The sequence below is a fragment of the Aythya fuligula genome, chromosome 6, assembly GCF_009819795.1.
Source record: "Aythya fuligula isolate bAytFul2 chromosome 6, bAytFul2.pri, whole genome shotgun sequence".
Taxonomy (NCBI): Eukaryota; Metazoa; Chordata; class Aves; order Anseriformes; family Anatidae; genus Aythya; species Aythya fuligula.
In genome coordinates, this window is record NC_045564.1 from 6,950,683 (window position 1) to 6,974,004 (window position 23,322).

General features: G+C 43.4%; 1 protein-coding gene across 1 annotated transcript in view; it reads left to right on the plus strand.

Annotated features, from left to right (window-relative positions):
* Positions 1 to 23,322, plus strand: part of CPS1 (carbamoyl-phosphate synthase 1) — a 90,473-nt gene that overhangs the window by 18,804 nt on the left and 48,347 nt on the right. Inside the window, exons 7-20 of the mRNA XM_032190343.1 lie at positions 2,102 to 2,191; positions 3,192 to 3,320; positions 3,745 to 3,851; positions 4,201 to 4,342; positions 6,484 to 6,561; positions 7,993 to 8,091; positions 8,769 to 8,864; positions 12,359 to 12,548; positions 13,112 to 13,269; positions 14,037 to 14,165; positions 16,751 to 16,895; positions 17,269 to 17,479; positions 20,157 to 20,355; positions 22,547 to 22,723. Of these exons, the coding sequence (XP_032046234.1) occupies positions 2,102 to 2,191; positions 3,192 to 3,320; positions 3,745 to 3,851; positions 4,201 to 4,342; positions 6,484 to 6,561; positions 7,993 to 8,091; positions 8,769 to 8,864; positions 12,359 to 12,548; positions 13,112 to 13,269; positions 14,037 to 14,165; positions 16,751 to 16,895; positions 17,269 to 17,479; positions 20,157 to 20,355; positions 22,547 to 22,723 (1,950 nt within the window). The remainder of the gene's footprint in view (positions 1 to 2,101; positions 2,192 to 3,191; positions 3,321 to 3,744; positions 3,852 to 4,200; positions 4,343 to 6,483; positions 6,562 to 7,992; positions 8,092 to 8,768; positions 8,865 to 12,358; positions 12,549 to 13,111; positions 13,270 to 14,036; positions 14,166 to 16,750; positions 16,896 to 17,268; positions 17,480 to 20,156; positions 20,356 to 22,546; positions 22,724 to 23,322) is intronic.

Below are 23,322 nucleotides of genomic sequence, written 5' to 3' on the forward strand. Positions count from 1 at the left end.
CTAATTAATTGGACAGGGCGAAGTTTTGAGGAGGAGGCAATTAAAATAACTCAAAGAAGTTTTGTTCCACAATTCTCCCTGGCCCTTAGAACAGCCAAGGAGAACATTTGAGGGAGATCTCTGGTTCGTAATGTTTCACGGATTTTTTTAGTAGGGGTGTTGTGAGGAACTGAGGCGTCCCCAAGAGCCCTTCTAAAAAGGTGTGTGAGTTTTTCTTAAGGGACTCTGACACATAGCACAAAATTAATTTCTGTGAAAACTGGGTTCATCGATTCTCTTGAGATTGTTGAACTCCACTTCCTAGAAGCTTGAAGGGCAGCAGGTAGAAGACCCTTGCAGTTGCTTTGCAGCAATGCAGTTCCACCAGCCTGTGCACGAAGAATCTGCTTGTGTACTCCTGACTGAAGGGACTGTCATACCTCTCAAGACCAAGTTTCAATAGCAGATTCACCGTGCTCATTCTCAAAAAAGGGATTGTGAGGCACTTTGCCATTGCTTTATGTGGTGTGAGCTATGAGATGTTCTGATACAAAATCCCTTTTCAGTGTTGCAGAGCAGGAGTCACGACATCAGTGGTAACACTGCTGGCTCTGTGCTGATTCTTGTCCCGTTTAGAGGAGGAGTACAGACCAACTGCTGGCTCTTGAGCGGCAGCTAGAAACCTTGCAGTGAAGGGAGATGGCTTCTCGCAGCCCAGCTCTTTCACCTCTGCTCCTGAAATGGCAGGCAGTCACTCCTGATGATGATCTGAGACGTCCTCACACAGGACATGCTCTTGCCTACATCATTAAAAATCTATTCTTGTTGTTTTGTTTTCTTTTGAGTAGAAAACAATTCAAACAAGAACTTAATTAGGATAACAGAAAGGGAAGGACTGTAATATTCTGCTAAAACTTCATTTTATGCTCCCTGTAGAGGGGATGTTTTTTCCTTCTGGCTGGTCCTAATCTTCCTTGAAAAGATTGTTTGTCACCAGTACCACGGCATATTGGGAATGGATTTTAGCATCTCTTCATAAAGGGGCCCAGCTGTGAAATTTGAATGCCAGGGAAGCCGATTAAAAGGGAGTTGTTTAGCTTACAAAAAAAGAAAAAAAAAAAAAAAAAAGCGGTGTATTGCACAAGAGGAAGGACACTTTATCTAAAGTACACTTATGAATATCAACTTTCAGAGTTTGCTTTTAGAAAGCAGAAGCCCACCTTATGTGGTTATTGATGAGCGGCATCCCATGCTGGCACTAACTGCAGTTACATAACCAGTAAGATAATTCAGCAAGCTTCAGAAAGAAGCCATCCATAAAGAGCCCTATATCAGTGCCAGAGCCTTCTCTTAATGTCTCCATGTTGCAGTATCAAGATTCATAAAATAGACAGTGGTTTGGCTCCACCATCTTCCATCCTGGTTGCAACCAGGAAGATAAGTGGGTGTACTGAAATGGTCCAGAGGCAGGGGATGTGCAGGGACAATTTACTTTGCGGGATGGGAACAGCAGCTGGAAGAGAAGGTGCCAGAAGTGTAGAACTGTGCACAACTGCTGGTGCCACATGAACATACGTGATGCTCAGTGGCACCCACCGCAGGTCTATCACAGAATGTATCACATCCAGCCACACTGGGCTTCGGTCCTGCTGTGACAGGAAGCTCAGGGTTGTGTTTCATGTGATGGAGCCATAGCTGGTGGGCGTGAAGCAGCCTTGCTCCACTGGCATCAGCACGATGACTTCCCTTCAGCTGGAAACCTCTCCCCATGTGTCTGGCAATTCTCTTGGGCTGCAATGATCTGTGAGAGCTGACGTGCTCCTTCACTGCTAATGAGGTGAAACACTGGAAAAAAGGTTGTCATTAGCTATGGAAACAAGTGGTTTCTTAGGGATTGCTGTTACTGCTGTAATCAACGGTATATAAAATGGTGTTGTAACTTTTATTTTAACAAAAAAATGAAGTGTTAACATCTGTGGTACTTCTGGAGATTTCTTTGTAAGTTGACTGTGAAGCACCAGTTGCTGCATGTTAGTGAAGAGTTATTTGGCTGGCCGCCTTCCCTGTGTTTTGGGGGGCAGGAGGTGATCTGTCACTTACAGCACGGCCTTTCTTTTTGTAGGAAGTCAAGGTATATGGCAGAGGGAATCCAATTAAAGTTGTAGCAGTTGACTGTGGGTTGAAGTACAATGTTATTCGTCTGCTGGTAAAGGTAGGTCAGTGCTTTATATCCTTCTCTCCTGTTCTGCTTTGGTAAGAACCTTGCCTGTACTCAGTAGCCTTCTTTTCAGCTGTACACATTCATACCAGTAGCGGTTTCCTTCCTAAAATGAGGTACAGGTGTTTTTGTTTTTAGGATGATTTTTATGGACTGTGAGGTGTTTTCTGAAATTGATGCATGGTATTGAGGGGGGTGAGGAAGAGGAATTGTGCAGCAACCTTCCGGCCTTGAAGAATCCCAAAAGGTGATCTTTAGAGAAGCTGTGGTGCCAACATGGCCAAAAATGAATAAATGGGAAAAATTTTGCAGTGAGAGTGGTTGGAGAATGGCTGAAACAGGGAACCAGAGAAGTTGTGGAATGTCTGTCCCCAAAGATGCTGAAAACTGCCCTACAGTGGAGGTCCCTGCTTTGAGCAGGAGTTGGACCAGATGATCTCCTGAGCTCCCTCCCCCCAAAGTGATTCTTTAATTCTAGGATTCTTTGAAAATCTTTTGCTGTTGTTAGCACTGAGATGGAGCAGTCCTTACTTCTCTAGCCATACTGGAGGAACGAAGGTGGTGTCCTCTCATTCTCAAGATGCACAAGGTTCACGTGTTTCAGTTTTCTGGTTAATGTGTATGTTCATCCCCTTCTAGGCATGCAGGACTATTGCTGGCATGTTGAAGAGGCTGAGATCCCTGTGTTAGCAGTTAGGATGAATACATTGTGTGACAGTGAATGTATTACTTGTGTATATACACACCTATTTTGCATTCAATTACTAACTTTCAATCTCATTAGTGAATTTCAGAAATACTTGGCAAACACTGAGGTGGCTCAAAGATGAAAAATCCTAGCAGGCTTGTGGAAATAATCTGGACATAATTAATGATAGCCTTGTTATCGTTCCTGACAAGGGAATGGCTGAAATCCCAGTTCAGCCTCCAGACATGCATTCATTTGTTCCTTTGTTCCCCTCATTGCTTGTCTTTCCCTCTGATTTTCTCCCAGCGGGGTGCCGAGGTACATCTGGTTCCATGGGACCATGATTTTACCAGCATGGACTATGATGGGCTCGTAATTTCTGGAGGTCCAGGAGATCCGATGAAGGCCCAGGAGGTGATTCAGAATGTCAGAAAGGTAGAGTATGATAGCCACAGGCTATTTTTTCATGTTTATTTGTCATCTTTTCCTAGTTGTCTGAGTTTGGTCCTTCAGCACCTTTGTGACCTTGTGAAGGAATAGCCTTGATTTCACAGTGCTCCCATTTGAAATAATGTCATGTGTTAATACAAAGCACCCCTGCTCATTCCCCTTGAGTAGACCGAGACAGCAAGCTGTGCTCTGAGCTTTCCCCCTGAGGAGAGGAGGAATCTGTCCTTTGTAGGCTGTTGCCAGCCTTGCATTCCACCCGTCCCCTCCCCAGCTCCCAAACTCTGTGTGGCTGCTGTGAGGGAACTGCAGCAGGGCTAGGAGCATAGCATGGGTAGGAGCATAGCATGGGTTATGCTGGAATTGCTGAACAGTGACACTCCAATATCTTTTGAAAACCTTTTCATTGTAGGTGCTGGAGAGCAATCGCCCAGAGCCTTTGTTTGGAATTAGCATGGGGCACGTAATCACTGGAATAGCAGCCGGAGCCACTTCCTACAAGATGCAGGTGGCCAACAGGTACAGCAGCTCTTCTGCTCCCCAGGGCCCAGACAGACCAGTTCAGTGCTTTGCAGTTATTTCTTCATTCTTGCCATTCTCCTTCCTTTAATTTAAATTGCCTCGGTGTGCATTGTTTGTTTTGAAGGTGCCTCAAAGAGTTTGAGTAACTGGTCCCCCACCAAACTGAAGGACAGCGAAGTTTTTCCCAGGATTTATCATTTTGAGATTGGTTATCAGTAGCAGTTCAGCAGTAGCCGTTCACTATGTATAGTTCCTCAGCTATGAGCTCCTCCACATTATGGCATTTGGACACATCCAGCACTTCTGTCCCGTTCTCTGACCCTTTCCTTCTCCCTTTCTCTTTCAGAGCGCAGAACCAGCCTGTCCTGAATGCAGTGAATGGACAGGCTGTCATCACTGCTCAGAACCACGGTTATGCCATCGACAGCTCTACCCTCCCACCTGGCTGGAAACCTCTCTTTGTCAATGCCAATGACCAAACAAACGAGGTGAGTGCATCCTTTCTAGATACCTTTACTTAGCAGCCTCCAGTAAAGAAAGACTATCTCATTTTATTTTCCCTCCTGGAAGCATGCAGTCAGGTTACAATTAGTCATCAAAACTAAACTTGATGACGTGGCCATCTCCTTTACTCGGGGTCCTTCCTTACAGCCAAAAAGGGGGTGAGCCATTACCTCTGTCCATGCTAGCCCAAAGCAAAGGACTGCAGCAGTGACCTCACGATTTCCCTGGAATTGTTGCCTTATTAATTTCTGTGACTTCCCCACTGCAAGGGTGCTAGCCTGTGCCACTGAAATGTGTTGGTTTTGTGTTATACAGCACAGAAAAGGGATATTACCGGAGTCTGATCTATTTTGTTAATGTAAATAGAATCCCAAGGCCTAAAGGTCAGGGAGGAGACAGGCAACTGCCTCTAGAGAACAACTTACAGGATCTGATGTAGAGGCCTCATGCCAAGTAACACTCCACGTGCGGGGGTCTTCTGTTTCATATAAATGCCCCACACTGAGTCTGGCAGAATGGACAGTGCTGTCCTGGCATATCCTGGCTATAGTTTGCAGGATCAAGTAGCGGTAATTTCCAGCTGATGGTTTGAGAGTAAGTTCGTTGTTCATCAGTTCCTGTTGTCTTTGTCCTTGCCAGTGTATTTAAGCAGAGATAAATGTTGCCAAACAAGGTATTAATACAAAGGATTTACAAGTGTCGTTCAGTTTTTGAAGTGACTTTGGTTTGGCTGTGTTGGCACACTGAACCCTTCCATTCTCAGGCCTTCCATGCTTGCTTTAGCTAAATTCTGGGGACATGTGTGATGGTGTTTTTGCCTAAATCAGGTGGTAAGGCTGGACATGAGTCTTCTGGATCTAGAAGCATGATATTCTTTCATGTGACCTGAAGAAAGCATTTCTGCTACCCCCAAAGCAGCATCAGGCTCCTAAACCTTTATAGATTTGTCCATACGCTGGAGAGGGACAAGAAACATTGCAGTTCTAGCATGGAGTGCACCAGCAGGAACAGGACTGGATGGGCTCTCCTCTGCAGTCCTCTATTTGGAAGAGAAGAAGCACTTCCTGTGACCGACCTGACACAACACAGTTGGACAGGGCCAGCACAGGTTTCCAAATACTGACAAGCTATGGAGCGAATATATTTTGAAAAGGTGTTAGTACGTAACTAGAAATAACATGAGCATTCAGGGAAAATGTGGCAGACTCAGGATGCTCTTTACTCTGAGGGCAGAAACTCTTACTGTGGGCAGGAGCTCATCTCCTGTCCCTGTCCCATCCCTGCAGCCCGGGATGGCACTGTTACTCTGTAGGAGCTGCCGTGGCTCCTTTGCCCATTTGTGGGGGAAACGGGTTTATATCTGAGCTATTTTTCTGGGATTCTCTCTTAAGGGAATCTTGGTTTCCTCCATCTGGAATTGAGCCATGAGCAGTGACAGCTACAATGTAGTCTGCCAGTGGCCTGCACTGCCTGGTGCTGTCAGGCCATGCAAATGAGAGATTTGTTTTGCCTGGCTCCAAGTAGAAATACAAGCACCATCTCCAAACTCAGCTTAGGTCTTTCATACCATCCAGAGCAGTTCGTCACAGACCTGCAAATGACCCAGGGCATGGCCTTGTGTCAGCATTTGAAGTGAGTTATAGAAGTAAAGAGCACGACCAACATTTCTTTCTTCTGTAACAGCACGAGCCAGATCAGAGCAGTAAAAACAATGAAACAGCATTCTTCAAAGTGATCTTTTACTTGCTCTGTATGTTTTTGCTTCTTTGCCTGGTCCAGGATCTCCTCTGGAGGGAGACCAGCCTATCTGCTCTGCTAAGTGCATGCAATTTAATAGGGTTTGCTACTGTAATGAAGGTGATGTCTCTAGCATGTTTCTCAGCCACGCACAGCTCAGTGGGTAATGCACGCACTGGAACATTAGCAGAAGATAAAAAGGCTCCATAGTAAGGCTCCTCAAGTAAGACATAGTTTGAAGACTGTGCATGAAACAGGTTTCAATTTAGCAGCCACTAAAAACATCTCAGCCCCTTGGCCTTCAGTGCTTACAGGGATAACATCTGGCTTTCTGTTCCCTTGCCTACTTTCAAGGAGTCATCTACGCTGATTTTTTTTATTCCCGCAGGGAATTATGCATGAGACCAGACCAATTTTCACAGCACAGTTCTACCCAGACGCCAATCCCGGGCCAACAGACACAGAGGTATTGTATGAGGATTGATCTGGGCTTACTTTTAGGTGACCTGGGGAGTGCAGATACATATCAGCTACAATAACAAGTCTTTATGTTGTTGATGGTCCTAAATCTTGTTTTCGGAGAAGTCAGAATCCTCACAGAGGACCCAGTCATGCATAGGCTTGTGTCTGCTTAGCTTGATCCACAGCTAATTACAATCAGCAGCAAGGCGTCTATTGACTTCTGTGTGCTTTGGATCAATGATTCCATTCACATGATGCGCATGCTTTGAGTCCTGGTGGGATTATTTGTGTGTTGGAAGTTACTGAAGTGCTTAAGGCTTTGCAGGATCAGGCTCAACTATCTTGTACCTGGGGTGATTGCAAAAGGAAAAGGATTTCATCTTACAGAAAAAACACTAGCCAGATGTTTTGTAATAAAATCATTAACTTTCTAATACATTTTAGTTCCACTTTCAAATTTTATAATTACTGTAGAGTTATGTAAATGAATGCGTACTTCCTCACTCTGGTTCTCCTAAGTGAAATGAAATTTTAATCCCCCATCTGTGACTTCGCACAAATTCTATAACAACTGATTGCGTAGTCACAGACTATGACTAAGCAGCAGCAGGGGATGTGGAAGGCAGAGAAAGCACGTCTGAACAGAAATACACGTAGCGTTTCTTGAGAAGGTGGAAGAATACATGGAAGTGCTTATTTTATTCTTAATTTGATGTTGTTGATTAAACCTGCAAGTAAATCTCTTGATATCAAGACGTTTCCTACCAATCTGACCTGTAAATCTCACAGAATGTGAAACGACCCTCGGCTCTGGCTTCTCCAAGTATGTGCACTTCCACTGCTTGGATGGATTTGGGAGCCTGGACCCCTTGCGGACCCCATCAGTTGGGTGCAGTCACAGCCTGCCTCGCTGTATCCTGCTGCTGCCTGGGATGAGGCACATGGAAGCCAGAAAAAACTTTCCTCACAGCTGCTCTGGGATCTCTGGAGGGACCAACCAGCTGACACTTAGACACACCTGTTCAGACCCCAGCTCTGCAGCAGGCTCCATTCCACGTGGCTCACTGGAGCTAGTTAAGCATCTGCTCTTCTGTATTTTAGCTTTCAGTGCACGCTCTTTCCTTATGCTGCCAGCCATATATAAGCAGAGCTCACAGACATGATTTATAAGCGTTTTCTCCCTGATATGACCGCACTTTCTTGAATGCAGCTTTGTCAGATACAGCAAAGTCATTATAAATAATGGTCCCCTCTTCTCCGGTGGTGTGAATGTGCCTTCAGAAGGCAGCAGAGCAGAGTTGATAGCTGGAGCTCGCAAATGGCCTGTTTGTTTGTTTTTTGTTTTTTTTTTTTTGTTTTTTTTTTTTTTTCTTCTTTGCATATTATTTGTTTAGTTCCACTTTGGAGATTAAATTCATGTGTTTATTTTTCCTAGTTCCTGTTTGACTCATTTATTTCACTGGTTAAGAGAGGGAAAGGCACTACCATTGCTTCGGTCCTGCCCAAGGCTGGAGCAGCAGCTTCTAGAGTGGAGGTCAGTGCACAGATGCTCTTTGTTCCTGCCTGTCAGTAAGGCTAGGAGCTTGCTGACTCCTGCTGAACCCACTGTGCAAAATGGCATAAAAAACAGGCCATGGAGGTCAAAGGATTCCTCCCTGTACAAAAGGCCTGTCCTAGAGTTGTCTAGCTTTTCTTGTGTTGTTGACTCCCTTTTCTTTTGGAAATTTGTAAGATCTGACATTTTATGTATTTTTCTCTCAAGTTCTCCCAAGAAAGGTGCTCTCACAGCAGTATAGGAGGTGCCCAGGGATAATCCAGCCATGAGATCTCGTGCCAGCATCATAATATTGCTGCCCTGTTGCTTGGCAAATAAGTCTGAAATTCCTAGCGGGAGCTGAATTTCAGACAGTTTTGCTATCTTAGAAGGCAGCTGGACTTTGTGGGCAGCCAAAATGAGGCATGGTTGTCTATGAGCACATGATAAAATCAACACATGTATTGCATGCCTTATGCATGAGCTGTGTTTCTCTAACCAGAGAGATATGGGACAATTCCTGTAGAAATATTCTTAGACGTAAAAACTTCAGAGTTCTTGGAGGTGACTTTTATTCTCTTTTTGGAACTTAAGATTTGTTCTGTGCTGCATTCTCTGTTTATTTTGCTATCCACCACCACGGGACTGACTTTTTCTATACTCTTTCACACCTCCAGGTCTCCAAAGTTCTCATTCTTGGATCCGGGGGCTTGTCCATCGGTCAGGCAGGGGAATTCGATTACTCTGGATCTCAGGCTGTGAAAGCCATGAAGGTGAGACAGATACTTCAGAAATGCTAACTTTATTTATTTTATTTTCCTTTGTCACAGTGAATGTTTGCCCAACTCTTTCATTGCAGGGGCAGGGAAGCTGGTAGAATAAATAATAAAATTATCTATTTTTGGTTTGAGTTTGTTGGTAGTGTGATATGAGTTAACCACTCAGAATTATCGACTGGAGAGTGACATTCTTGAGGTTTCCATTGCAGCCTTCAGCTGGTTTGTTATTTTTGTTGTGTGACTGAGCACTCCAGGCTTGTCATATCGTCCTGCACTCTGGTCGAATGAAGAGGAGGAAGATGGTTAGTGACACCTGAGCTGAAATCACTGAAACTTGTGGAGTGCTGGCATTGCAAGGCAGGCAAATAATAACACCAGCAGAGCAGTTGGCTGCTATCAAGACAATTATGCAAAAGATTTTGAACCCCTTATCAAAACAGGTTTTCTAAATGTGTTTATTTCAAATGGAATGAGGGTTTTAAAGTTCACATATGCCAAGTTTTGTTTCCAGAGTGAATTCATAATTTTGAAAGGAATATATGAAAAGTCATCCTTTTGGATGACTATTGTCCAATAAACTTAATGTCCCACTTCTGAAGTCCCCTTTCTGAAGCCTGGAGGGCTGTGTTATTCTCCTAATTTGTAGAAGGAGAGATTGTAGGGGTCCGTCTGACAGAATCAGAGCAGTTATAGCTGCTCTGACAAGGTGAGTATTGTGATCTGCACTGAAGCTAACCAAAGTCAGGGCCATTCTATTCTTGTGCTGACCCCAGAGTCAGCAAAGGGGAAAAAATCAATTACAGTAATCTTAAATACAGTCTGGGGTAGGTCTGCATCGGTCCTAATGTTACAACACATCTTGTATTGGATGTGTTTTGTGTCCTGTATTGCTATTGCTGGCTGCTAGCTTGAAGTGGCCATGTTGTCAAGATGATGACAAGGTAGGAGTGGAGGATCCCAGAGCTGGTGAGTGCCAATAATGACCTGGGTTGGAAAAGAGGCCTCTCTGTCCCTTCTTCCCCTTTTCTCTCTCGTCCTTCAAACTCAGCTCCAGTTTGTGGGGAAAAAAAAATAAGTTTTTTTTTTTATGTGTGTATGTATTTTATTTTTTATTTTTTTAATGATAAATCTTCCTAGCTTGACCTCCCACAGTGCTCTTTCCCTTCCTGTGGCCATCAGCCAGCTGCTCTGATCTGCTGCAGGCTAATCAGCCATTCCAGCAGCAGCGCTTGCTCTTCCTGACCTTGCCTCTGGCAGTGTGATTTACAGCTGCATGCAGGAGAGAAGGCAGTTGGTCAGTAGCTGCCAGGAGAAAGCTGCAGAGCAGGGATGGGAGAGAACAGGGACAATTAACAGGAGACAAAAAAAAGAGATTTCTTTCCCCTTAGACATCTTAGTTTTATTTTCGTTTAAAAAATCGATATTGGTTCTCACTGCTGGATGTTCTGATTCACTCTGCGACGCATTGCTGTTCTTCCTAGTCTACTGGATGCCAGGTCCTTACAAGAAGGTGCTGCAGTTCACATCCAGTCCTACGCAGTTACGTGTGTGCCTCTTTCTAGAGTAAGACCCCATGGAGCTGGGGCTGCCCCAGTCGGTGAATTTGTATTTGCAAGAATATTCATCGAAGGCAGGAACAAACTATGAAGCGGGAGGCCAGGAAGCATCTGTGAACAGCAGAGAATGGCCTGTGGCCATCTGAAAAATCTTCATGATTGCTTGGGCTGGGGATTCTCCCAGCTGTTCTGTGTACAGGTGGCTATTGCACAAAAGGAAGAATCCTTCAGGAAGACTCCATTATTGATTCTCTGTTTTAATTAAGTTGTGATAAAGATCTCCAGCTAGGATGGGTGGACATTGTGCGTAGTGTGTACAACAGCAACAACAAAGAAAATTAAAAAGGCAGAAGTTGAAGGAAAGGGTTACAAGAGCAAACACCAAGTGGATTAAAATCTAGAATCCCAAATAACTAGGCCTGGGGATGTGATATCAGTAAAAACTTCTCTCTTAGCACAGCATGCGTTAATTCTGCTCATTAATTATGTTCCTCATCACTGCCAGCTGGTCCTTCAGATACCTTGTCCCAGATAAGTAGGAAAGAAAAGGCTGAGATGTACAGATACGCCGGCTTATTGGAAAGTGCTGAACCTTTCCCCTCCCCTGTTCATTGCAGCAGAACTGTAGCTCTGAATTTCTGAGCATATTTATTATAAAAGAATGTTGTGGTCAGTGAGCTACCCTTCTCCCTCAGCACCTGCAAGAAAACTACCCAGTTTGGAGTCCTTAGTCTAAAACTGAAATCTTCTCTGTAAGGATTTTCTGTTTATTCCTTTCCCTGCTATGCACGTTTTCAAGGAAAGCAGAGTTTTCTGTTCAGTGGAAAAAAAATCCAACTTTTTTGGGGAAAAAGTGTCAACAGAAATTTACAGTCAGTCTTTAAAGCAGTATTTTAAGTTATCAAGGGAGAAAGAAGAAATGTTATCCAGTAACTGAAATAAGTAATCAGAGAGAGCACTGAGTAAGAATCCCACTGCTCCAGGTGAGCTGTGTATTTGTTTCCCCAAACCAGTGGGTCAAGCAATCACAAAATGTTCTCGTGTTTTCTGTGAACAGAAGAAAAATAGTAATTTCTACACCAGTCCCAGCAACTCTTCCATACCATTTGCTTGAGGAATGGTGGCTGACTTAATCTACCAACCCTTTTCCTCTTTCTTCTTTTCTTTATTTCTGCTCACAGTTCCTGTTTGTTCTGAAAGTTTCTTCTCTTGTTTTTCCTTCTGTCTAAGAAGCCTCCACTATTCCTATATGGCAAATATTTCCCTTAAAATGGATTTTGCATCCATATTTAGCATTGTTTGTAAAGGGTTTATTCATCTGTAGAAGTTTATTGCCTTATCAGACGTTGATGGAGATTATAATGAGTTCCCATAAAAATGAGGCGTGCATCCCAGTACACCTTTTCAGCAAAGCAGTAATGTGTTGCTCTTTATCTGCCTGTGGTTGGTGTGTTGGCCTTTTTTGGGGGTTGGTTGGGTTTTGTTTTTTCTTTTAAGCATGACCATATTCTGGCCTCTTTAGCAAAACTTGGTTGGCATCCTCTTTATGCATTGATATTTTGAGAGTGAGAGGAGTTGATCTGCCCAGCTCTGTCTCAAACTTTTCCACTGTTGAGCAAACTGTAGTGAAATTCCATCTGCAGCCCAAAGAGCTGTAAACCTCTTACTGTTACAGCAGGAAACATGATAAACTTTACTATCTCTTTATCTCAGTTTCTCATATGTGACAGAGAAAAAAGTGTATAAAGTTTTGGCTAACCTTCCTCTTGCATATAGAGGCAGAGTTTATACAATATCATCAGGAACCAGGCTTTCTACATTCTGCTGTTGATGAAGCTGCTTGTTGAACACCTTCTGTCCTTGCTGCTGCTGTTAGCTCTTTTTCCATGTAGGCCTAGCTTTAATGCAGATTTCGATGTGTTTTTTTTTCAGGAAGAAAATGTGAAGACTGTCCTCATGAATCCTAACATCGCTTCAGTGCAGACCAATGAGACTGGCATAAAGCAGGCTGATGCTGTCTACTTCCTCCCCATCACTCCCCACTTTGTCACGGAGGTCATCAAGGCAGAACGCCCTGATGGATTAATTTTGGGCATGGGTGGCCAAACAGCTCTCAACTGCGGTGAGTACAGTGCAGATAGATGCCTTGGCAGCCCTTGCAGACCAGCTCATTGCTCTCACCACACGTTCAGCAGACTCCTCGTATGCAAATGTGCAAGACCTGTGTCTTACTGTGTTGCCTAGAGGCACAGGCAGAGATGCTGACCATGGCAGAATGAGTAATTGCTAAGCTATGGACATAGCATCTAATCACTGTTTTCAGCACTTGAAAGTAAATCATTCTGGAATCTCATCTCCTGGTTACCGTAGCTGAATTGGGGGTACTCACACCACCCAGGCAGAGATCAAAAGGAAAAGTTAGCTTCATTTAACCTTCTTGCAGCAGTACCTACCTGTACTGCTTTGTCTCTGAGATGACTGCCAAGTAGCAACTTTAATAGTAATCCAGTGGTTCTTAGATTTTAGGGAAGAAATGTCTGTGTAGTGGTTCTGAGTTCTAATATTGGCAAAGAATAATAACTGTTGATTACGCCAGACAAGTGGTCAGGTAGTCAGATATCTTCTGAACACTTTCTTCTTCATTTACCATCAGCCCTCAAAGCTGTGGCTTTGTTTGCTCTGCAGGAGTGGAACTCTTCAAGCAAGGAGTCCTGCAGCAGTATGGTGTGAAGGTCCTAGGTACATCAGTTGAATCCATCATGGCTACAGAGGATAGAAAGCTTTTTTCTGATAAACTGACTGAGCTAAATGAAATGATTGCTCCTAGCTTTGCAGTGGAATCGGTAAATCAGACAATTTTGAAGATGTGATTACTTTTATTGTTGCTAGAGTTATTTAAAAATAAATATTTCTAGTTTTGTTCAGTGAAAGCTAAATACAACTGTGGATACTGTAGCTTGTACACTTTCATTGGCACTTCGTGGGGATTGGTGCTGGTTCACAGTGATTTAAAATGGATGAAAATGTAGTTAAGCACTTGGAAGGCCTAAGCTAATTTATCCATTGAAAGGAAGAGTAAATTCAAGTTGGGTGACTTCTGTGCTGCAGTACAAAGGTTTATAAAATTTCAGTGGCCACTTTTTTTTTTTTTTAAATCTTATACAAGCCATTTAAGCTTAGTATTTCAAGTCCTCAAAAATCCCTAGTTCTGAAATCCCTCTTGAGGATGAGAGTGTGAAAAAGTAATTAGTTAGTGGAAGGGTGGAAGGTATGTTTGAGTTTGGAGGAAACAGTCTCAAAGCAGGATGTCTGTCGGAGGGGTTATTTGATGCTATAGTCTGTGAAGACAGACCAGGTAAGAACACGAGAAATCAGTGAGGAAGGCCATGGTGAGGACAGAAGTCACCTTCTTGAGCCTATGTTCAATTTTTCTGCTGTTGGGCAGAACAAAGTAATGTTAAAATGCCAACATCATTCTTTTCATTTTGTCTTCAGACAGCTGAATGTCTTATTGATGGGATTTCCAGTTAACAGAGTAACCTGAGTTGGTTGACTTTATTCATCTGAGTTGTTCTCATTGTCTCTGAAATGTATTCCCATCTCCTTTAAGATTGAAGATGCTTTGAAGGCAGCTGAGAAGATCAGCTACCCAGTCATGATACGTTCTGCTTATGCCCTTGGTGGTCTGGGGTCAGGCATATGTCCTGATGAGGAAAGCTTGCTGGACCTTGGTACAAAGGTAAGTCTGTGATTGCAAGCTCTAGGAATAGTCTGGACATGTGAGTTTTATTTTTATTTTTAAATGGATATTCACCTGATAGTCACAGATACTGGAATTGTACATACCCTGCCTTTCATCTTACCTGTAAAACGTTATCCTGATTCCTTCTAATGCCCTTCTTTTTTTTTTTGTTTTGTTTTGCTTTGTAATTCCTGCTACTGACTTGGGTAATAAAAATGATTAAACTAGTGTTCATCTGAGCAAGTGTTTCAGCAATTTTAGTCTGGGAAGAATCATAGTGAATTATTTTCACTTGCTTTCAGGAGTGAGTGGCACATGGCAGATGTCAAGGAAGTTGAAACCTTTGAAGAGCTCAGTGATAATGTAGTGTCAGAGTCAGAAGAGCTGAGAGACTTGGGCCTCTGCTGTATTTCAGTCTAAAGTATTTTTGCTAAGTCAAAAGCTCGTGTAAAAATTTAATGGGATTATGCTCTTCGTAATTTGACATCTACCAGCTGTGTCTGGCTGTGAGGAAACAACTTTCTGTAGGAAATCTGGGATTGTTTTCTTTACATTTGCTGTGAAAAGTAAAATAATTTGGGAAGATCAAAAAAAAGAATGCTTTTTTCTTCCTGCCCCGAATCCTGAATTTTAGGAAATAAGTCTCCACCAATGTCTTTAAAATTCCTGTTTTTCTCTTTTCCTGAATTTCTAACGACCTTAATCTTTCATGTATCTCTAGAAAGAAATACTGCTGATAGCTTTAGGAGCAGTAAATGAAAATAGCTTTTTTTCTCCTTCACACTGTTGTCATGCAAACAAATTCTGGGGCCAGAGTAGACAGTGTTTAGCAAACATCTGCTTAGGCAATGCCTGTCCCCGGGAGGCTCAGTGGACAGGACTGACAGATGCAGGAGGTGGCAGCGGGTACTGTAACCCTATCTTACGGATTGATGGCTGAGGTTGGAAACACTTCACTCACCCAATCTTATACACAGTCTTCTGTGTAGAGGAAGCAGAAATTCACCCAGAAAGCTTGTGAGTGCAGCTGTCTGGAAGGTTTATATCAAAAAATCTGTTTCAGTAAGAGAATGTGGTTTTGATTGGCACTTTTTTCTTTGTGGTTCAGAACGTCTCCGCTTTTCCATGACCAAATGTAAAGCAATAGCTTTTCATAAGCATCTTGCTTTTGTAAAATTTGAGGAATGGGGCAATGTCATATTTTAGGAAAATTTTGGTCTTTCTGAAACTTTATTTTTACCAAAAGTCTGATTCTGTTTTACTTTAAATATTTTTATTTTATTTGTTTTCAAAATTGATACTGAGAGCTTCAGCATTCTGAATGAAGAACGATGTTTCAAAGTTGACAGTGAAAAACAGTTTGAGTGGGTTTGGATTAGCTCAACTTTCGGTTCTCATTTCAGCAGCTCAGCAGAAATACTCTTCTTTCCATTTCAGCTATGGAGATGGTCTGCAGTAATTCTGTGAACCACATTATCAGACACTGGACTCTGGGCACGTTCAGACAACTGAACACCTGTAGGTGTATTTCTTCACAGCACAGCTAGCTCAAGTAACCTGGCCTTGAGTTCATGTCTCCTGCATCAGTTCATTTTGAGTGAGGGGAGGCAGTAGACAGTACCAGAGGAGAAGCACAGATTGTTCTACAGGCACTGTTAGGTGTTCCTGATACATCACCACAAACTCAGTGCCTCCTCAGACTGGGTGAGGTGCCACTCTTCAAACTGTTTCTTTTTTTTCTTGTGCCTGAGTTTGGCAACTGTCCTAAGGGTAGCATTTGAATAACAGCTTGAGCTGACTGCAGAGGGGACAAGGCTGAAAACTGATTCATGTGCTGCATTAAAAGAAGAAGCTTTGCTAAAGGATGGATTGATAATGTGCCCGTTACTTTTGAAGTTTTTAAGCGAGACGTGATTAATGTTTTCTATCTGCTAATATTAAGGCCATTTATTCACTTAGATTATGCTCATTTACCAACAAACTGTATTTTTCATTTTTGTCTCTTGTGCTGAGGAGTGCTTGCAAGATTAGTTTCAGAATAAATCACGGATCTTGCTTCTGGTTAGTATGCCAATGATAAGCAACATTATTAGTGCTATTAATTAAGTAGTGTTTGCTGGCACCCACACTTCCCATCACTTAGTCATTTAGCATTCTGCAGAGTTATCCCACTGAATTCCCATGAATATCCCATGGGGCTGCCCATATGCACAAACAAAAGCATGTGTCTATTGTGTGATTGGAGCCTTAGATAGTTTTGTACTCCTATTTGTTATTTACATGCCATTGCGAGCCCACATGCCCTGCTTTTTTAACCATCTGATCACATAAATATTTTCTGTGCCTTTCAAATAAAGCTAATGATTTTTTTTTTTTCCTGAAATAAAGCATGGAGTGCTTGTCATGGGTGCTATGAACTTCACTTATATTCATCTTTCAATTTTCATGTTGGCCTGGGTTGTCTGGAGAAGAACAGAAGCCTTAAATATGTTCTAACAAGGTGTAACAAAGCAAGTTCTAACAAAGTTTTCTTTTCTACTGTTTTTTTTTTTTTTTTTTTTTTTTTTTTAACCTATTCCTAGGCATTTGCAGTGACTAACCAAATTCTGGTGGAAAAGTCGGTTGTTGGCTGGAAGGAGATAGAGTATGAAGTTGTGAGAGATGCTGCTGATAACTGTATTGCTGTCTGCAGTATGGAAAACATCGATGCCATGGGAGTCCACACAGGTAGGCTTGGACATAGAGTGACTCACTGGAAATTGTGCTTTTTTATTTTTATGCAGTAGTTTATGTAGTTGTGTCGATGAAGTGGGCTCTAGAAATGCTCTTCAGGTCTCTGATGCAGCCAATTAGTGTGTAAAACAGATATTGTTATGCTGAGCCTGTCCCCATGATCTCATTTTTCTTAAGATGGCTTTTGGCTTCTCCAAAATCCAGTTCTGGGACTCTATCTGTGTTTTTCATTGCATCCACACTTCTGAATGTTTGTGATAACTTCATTACTGGCAATGGGTTAGCAAAGAAAGTCACCTATGTGGCTAGAATTTTCTGTTGCTGAACTGCTTCTCATTTTCCTTCTCTGCTGCCTTGTGACAAACAGGGGATTCTGTCGTAGTGGCGCCAAGCCAGACACTCGCTAATGAGGAATTTCAGATGCTGAGGGATCGTGCCATCAAGGTTGTCCGACATCTGGGTATTGTGGGAGAGTGCAATATCCAGTTTGCTCTGCATCCAACTTCCCTGGAGTACTACATCATTGAAGTTAATGCCAGACTCTCGAGAAGTTCGGCTTTGGCATCCAAGGCAACAGGGTATGTTTATGTAAAGAACAATCACAAAACAAACAAATGAGCAAACAGAAACTGAGTGGAGAAGATCAGAAAGAGAGTTAAGGCAATGACTTGGGTTGGGGTATTTTTTAAATACGTAAGTGACAGCTGCAAGGAGGAGGAGCTCTTGAGTCTGCTGTCCATGCCATTAAGACAAGGAGGTGCAAGCTTAATTTGTAGCACAGAAGACTAAAGGTGGCTATTAGGGGCAACTCTGGAGCAGTCAGAGCAGTGAGATGTAGATTCCTGCATGGGAAGTTTCTAAGGATGGTGGTTCCTGTCAGCACTTCCTGGGAATGAGATGGGAGAATCAGTCCTGCAGGGAGGTGGAAGAAGGGGTTAGTGAGCTCTCCAGGTCCATTCCTGCTTGCTGATGCTGCTGCTGCAAATGGAAAAACTCTCAGGAGGCGTGTGGGAGGGGAGCCCACTAGCTCTCCTTACAAAGCATATCCACTGTATCCATATGTTGGCTGCAAATCATCTCTGGGACCCAGAGGACACAGTTATTAACGAGCTGTCTGTCAGATTGATGCAAATGGTATTGCTAGCTGCTTTGTTTTGTTGGCTAATCATAAACTAATCAAGATAAGGATGGTCAGAGCAGGCAGTTTAAAAATTGGCTTCCTAATTGCACTTTGCAGATGCTGTTGAGAGGTGCAAATTAATCTGTAATTTGCAGTTTTCAACAACTCCTGTGTTGTTGAAGCGCCATAGCAGAGCGGAGATAAGCCATGATGCTGGACGGTGGGCGTTGCATTGTTTTCTTTTTGGATGACAGACTCGCAGCAAAACATACCTGTTTGTGTGGTCTCGCTGCGGGCACGATACATCTTTAAAATGGTGGCTTTGTGGATAATAAAGCGAGATCCAGGCCTAGGTAGGTAGCTCTGCAATGTATTAGGGTAGGAAGTAGTACCCATCTGTTGCGTTGAGGAGGGACAACCACCAGCCAGCTGGGATTCTCAAAAACCAACAAGGATCTCTCTTTTGAATGATGCACTGGAAAGGCTGAAGCCACTTGGGTTCCAGGCAGCTTTGTGCTGAGAGCTTGGGCTCGCTTTGGGTGTGATAAAGCACTGGGAGATTTCCGAAGAGCTGTTGCAGATGGATTGTGTGTGGCTGGAAGCACCTCCAACAAGTCATTGTGAAACTGGCTTTGATGGAAATGTTGTAGGAAAACCCTCCTGAGGGAGGGAAGGGTTTGTGCAGGGGAAGGTTCTGAAAAGCACGTCTGGATTAGGCCTGTGACCCAACGCGATACCTGGATTCAGCAACCCAGAGGCTTCTTGCAGATGGTGCTGGTGACTGGGTACCTCAAATATCCTTTCCAGTGAATGAGTAAAAGACTCTGGAAGATTTATGGGGAAGGAAATGCTTACGGTATCATAGTTAGGAAGTTAGGCTGCTTGATGTATACAGCACCTGATACAGAAGTGCTCTGGCTGCTTACGCAGTGTGTATTGCATAATGGAGTGGTTCAGCTGTCAGTACCCGTCATGAAAAAGTATGGGGCGTAAGGAGAAGATGTGGGGAATATTGCAGGTGATTTTTCAAGATGAGACTTTCCTTCTAATATTGGAATAAAACATCTTGTTTGCTGATGAGGCTTTTCCAGACGACTGAAAATTGTGAAGGATGACATCCCTAGCAAAATGAGAATAACAGGCAGGTTTACAGGCTGACTGCATTCCCTCCGCTCCAGCTAGGCCAGCTTTGCAGACCAGTCAGCTCCGTTCCTATTGCCATCCTTGAACTAAGTCTAATTCTTTGCAGACTGTTGAAGCCCCCAGTATCATTTTTTTCCTCTTGTGATTCCTGTGTTCAAATGATAAGTAACATTTTTGAGGCTTGGAAGAACTCTACAATTTTCTGCAACAGTGTGGGGAAGCCACCTTTCCTTTTGAGGAAAAAGAAAAGGGAGAAGAAAGAAGGGGAAAAAAGTGAAGTTCAATTCCTTCATCTGCTAAATGAAAAACATGAAAGGAGAAACACTGATCCCCCACTTTTGGGGGTCGGTCAGCCATGGTACCACACCAGGTTGCATGTGGTTGGTTATAGGACTGTGTATCAAACACCTTTTAGCTGGGACATGGGGCATCCTGTTTATGGGGTCTCTCTTTAGGACTCTGAAGCAATTAGTCTAAATGTTTTTACTGGTAGACTGCCTGTGACTGCAACCAAGCAGGGATTAAGTCACCTAGCCACCTGCAAAGCATAGTCCAGGCCCTCAGAAGCTCAATGTTTGAAGAAAGGAGAATAAAACGAAACAACTCATAGTTCTAATTTTACATGTGCAGAGTGATGCAGAGGGGAATTGAGAAGTTGGTGGCAAAACCCAGGAACCTGATCCAAACATCCCGAGCTTTAGGGCTGCAGCTTAAACTCAGGGCTCTGCTTTCTTTTCAACAGCTGATTTGTATCAAGACAGTGAAGGCATGCAGGGTGAAATTCTCCTGGTAAGCTGATGTAGGAAGACAGGCTGAGTTTACACTTAACAGAAATGTGCCAGGAACAGGGAACTGCTGCAATTTAGTATTGCAAATACTTTAAATAAAGCAGGTTGAGGGGTTTATGAAGTTTCCTTGTCATTTGAAGTACAAGCAAATTGCAAAAGCAAGTACTTCCCACTCTACTGTTCTCTACCTTTCCTCTGTGGCAGGTATCCACTAGCATTCATTGCTGCCAAAATTGCCTTGGGGATCCCCTTACCCGAAATCAAAAACGTGATGACAGGAAACACCTCGGCCTGCTTTGAGCCCAGCCTGGATTATGTTGTTACCAAGATACCCCGCTGGGATCTGGACCGCTTTCAGGGCACCTCCAACCGGATTGGAAGCTCCATGAAGAGTGTGGGAGAGGTGAGTGTGAGATCCTCTCCTTCCCTTCCCCTCTACCACTTGGGAAAGACATTTCTCTTTCTGGAAAGTCCTCAGGATCTCTATCTTCCTGGGCCCAATGGCTTTTGAAGACGTCAGTTCTATTCAGACGATTTGTATCCAGTACTCTATTTAACTGAAAGGAGTTTGGGCTGTGTCATCTTAGGTATCACAGCGAGGATTCATAAATGGTTTGACTATGAAAGGAAGAGACCGCTTTGGATCACCTGAGGTTTGCTTCATTCTTGACACTCGTGACAGGACTCCCAGAGTTATTCTTTGTTTGGAGTTCTGTAGTGATGGTTCATTTGAGTATAACTTCAAGACCTGTAGTTTAAGATTTTCAGTGATGTAGAAGAACAACAGCTCACAGTTGTTCCCATAGTTATTTGTCCTCCCTGTTAAATCCACATGCCAAACGTTGGCCTACTTCTGCTCTTGAAATCCAAGCACAACATGTGATACGGCTCTGAAGTTCTGACTTACTTATCTTGATGATTAAGTCTCCTGTGTCTGGAACATGACAGTGGGACTTTTAAACCCTGATTTTGAGGTGTCTGGAACAATAGCAGCATTTTCAGACCAAGTTTTAAGAGGGAGGGAAATGGATAAATTACCCTCTTAATTAGTTAATTACATACCAGCTACCAAAGCAAAATAATTAATTTTGTGGGTTTTTTTTCAGCTGCCTTTTTCTCCTAATGCTTTTCAAGTAGCTATTTTATTAAATTATTTTGACATGAGACCTTCCTAACATCAATTCTACCTTGCTCACACAATGAGCCTTCATCACAATTAGAAGGATTAATTAGAACTTCGTTTTTCATTTGCAGTTTTGGCTTTTAATGTCAATGAGCTTTTTTTTTTTTTTCAGTGAGCTGATGCTTACTGATATTAATCCTTTCTGCTTAAGGGTTTTTTGGACCGTTCTGTAGAGCTGGAGCTCCTAAATGCAGTTGTCTCATGAACCATCAGCCGTATGGCCATCGCTTGCTGGCCATAGCCACTTGCAGGGAGAAAATACGGAGTCCTTCCTGTGGCTGTCTGTCACAAAAGCAGAACCACATTATTCCCCGTGCTTCTCATCCTTCTTGAAACAGAATGCTGGGTAAAGAGAGAGGGGAAAGAGCCCCAACTGTTCCAGGCTACCATTGCCAGGGGTGAACTGACACAAGGACAGAGAAGCATAGGAGAGACAGCTTGCTGCTGGCAGAGGCACTCACCAAAAAGATTAGTCTCCAGGAGACGAGGGTGTCTGTGAAGCAAAGGGCTTCTTGCAGCTTTGTCTCGATTAGTATGTCACGATCATCTTCCTAGGCCTGAACCTGAAAGCAGATGGCAGCACCTACTGCATTTTTATTAATTGAACAGTCTGGCTTTGCCTGTTTTTTGTTTTTGTTTTTGTTTTTTCTCCAGAGCTCTGTTGTGCTGGGCAATGGGCTCCGAGCTGTGAGAAAAGAGAAAACAATGTTATTTTTTTCTTTGACATTTTTCAACATTGTGTTTGGGAAGACTTTTATGTTGTTAGGGTTTTGCTGCGCTGGGAAATACAAATGTAGAAATTTGAGCAAGGGCTCTGTTACCTCACAGATTTCCACAGAGAAAATCTCTTTTTCTTACTGGACGTGAAGTCAAGATTGAAGGTGGGAAACCCCAATGCTGCAGTGCCAAGGAGGAATAATGCTTTAAGAGAGCCCTCACAGGGGAGTGTCACTGTTAAATGTAATTTACAGGAAGAGGAGCAGATCTCTTCTGAACCTTAAAATTCCCACTGTGAGTTTCTCTCTCTAACAGGTTGTTAAACAGAAATATCCTTCTGTATTACTACACCCGTGCTGCTGCATAATGCTCTCCATACTGCAGCGCTTCAAAGCAGTTTACGAGGAGAGCAGCGATTGCCTGTATTTTACAGGCAGGGAGACAAAACCAGATAGGAGTCACTTGTCCAAAACTCCCTGTTGGTGATTACTGGCAGAGGCAGGCCTAGCAGTGGGACTCCCAAGGCTCAGCCAGCTGCACCCATTTTAAAGCCAGTGTGGCTATCTTAGGGAGTGGCTTGAAGGCTGTGAGCTTTCTCTGTCTGTCCATCCTTGTGGTTTCAACTTGCACCCATCTGTTACTCAGGGGAGAGCTGGGCAGCAGCTCACCGTACCTGATGTGCTCTCCCTTACAGGTTATGGCTATCGGACGCACTTTTGAAGAGAGCTTCCAAAAAGCCCTGAGAATGTGCCACCCCTCTGTAGATGGCTTCACTTCACGTCTGCCCCTGAATAAAGCCTGGCCAGCCAGCACAGATCTCCAGAAGGAACTCGCTGAGCCATCCAGCACTCGGATATATGCAATGGCCAAGGTAACAAAAGATCAAAAGCCCTTGACCGATGTGCCTTGAATGATTGCTAACGGCTTGGGTCCCCTGGTCTAGTGTTCCTCACCCCCTTGCTTTCCTCTGTCAAGCACACTTGAACTGTTTGTGTAGTATCTTCGCTGCTGTTGAAGTCCAGGTAATCTCTATCACGTGTAATTTCCCCTGTAGAGCACAACAGCTGGGGGGATATATTTACTTTCTCTTGCTGACATCTGTGTTCTCGTGGATCTTCTGTATTCAGGTACCATGTTTGCCTTTTGATGCAATCCAAGTCCGTGCTTGTTGTGTTCCTGTGTCCTAGCAGATCAGTCTGCGGCAGTGTTGGTGGAAATCTGGATCGCTTGCTTTTGTTTATTCCTGTAATGCACTTGCTTGCTAAATGCTGGCCAATATCACAGAATCACAGAATTTTCTAGGTTGGAAGAGACCTCAAGGTCATCGAGTCCAACCTCCAACCTAACGCTAACAGCCCTCCACTAAACCATATCCCTAAGCTCTACATCTAAACGTCTTTTGAAGACTTCCAGGGATGGTGACTCCACCACTTCCCTGGGCAGCCTGTTCCAATGCCTCACAACCCTTTC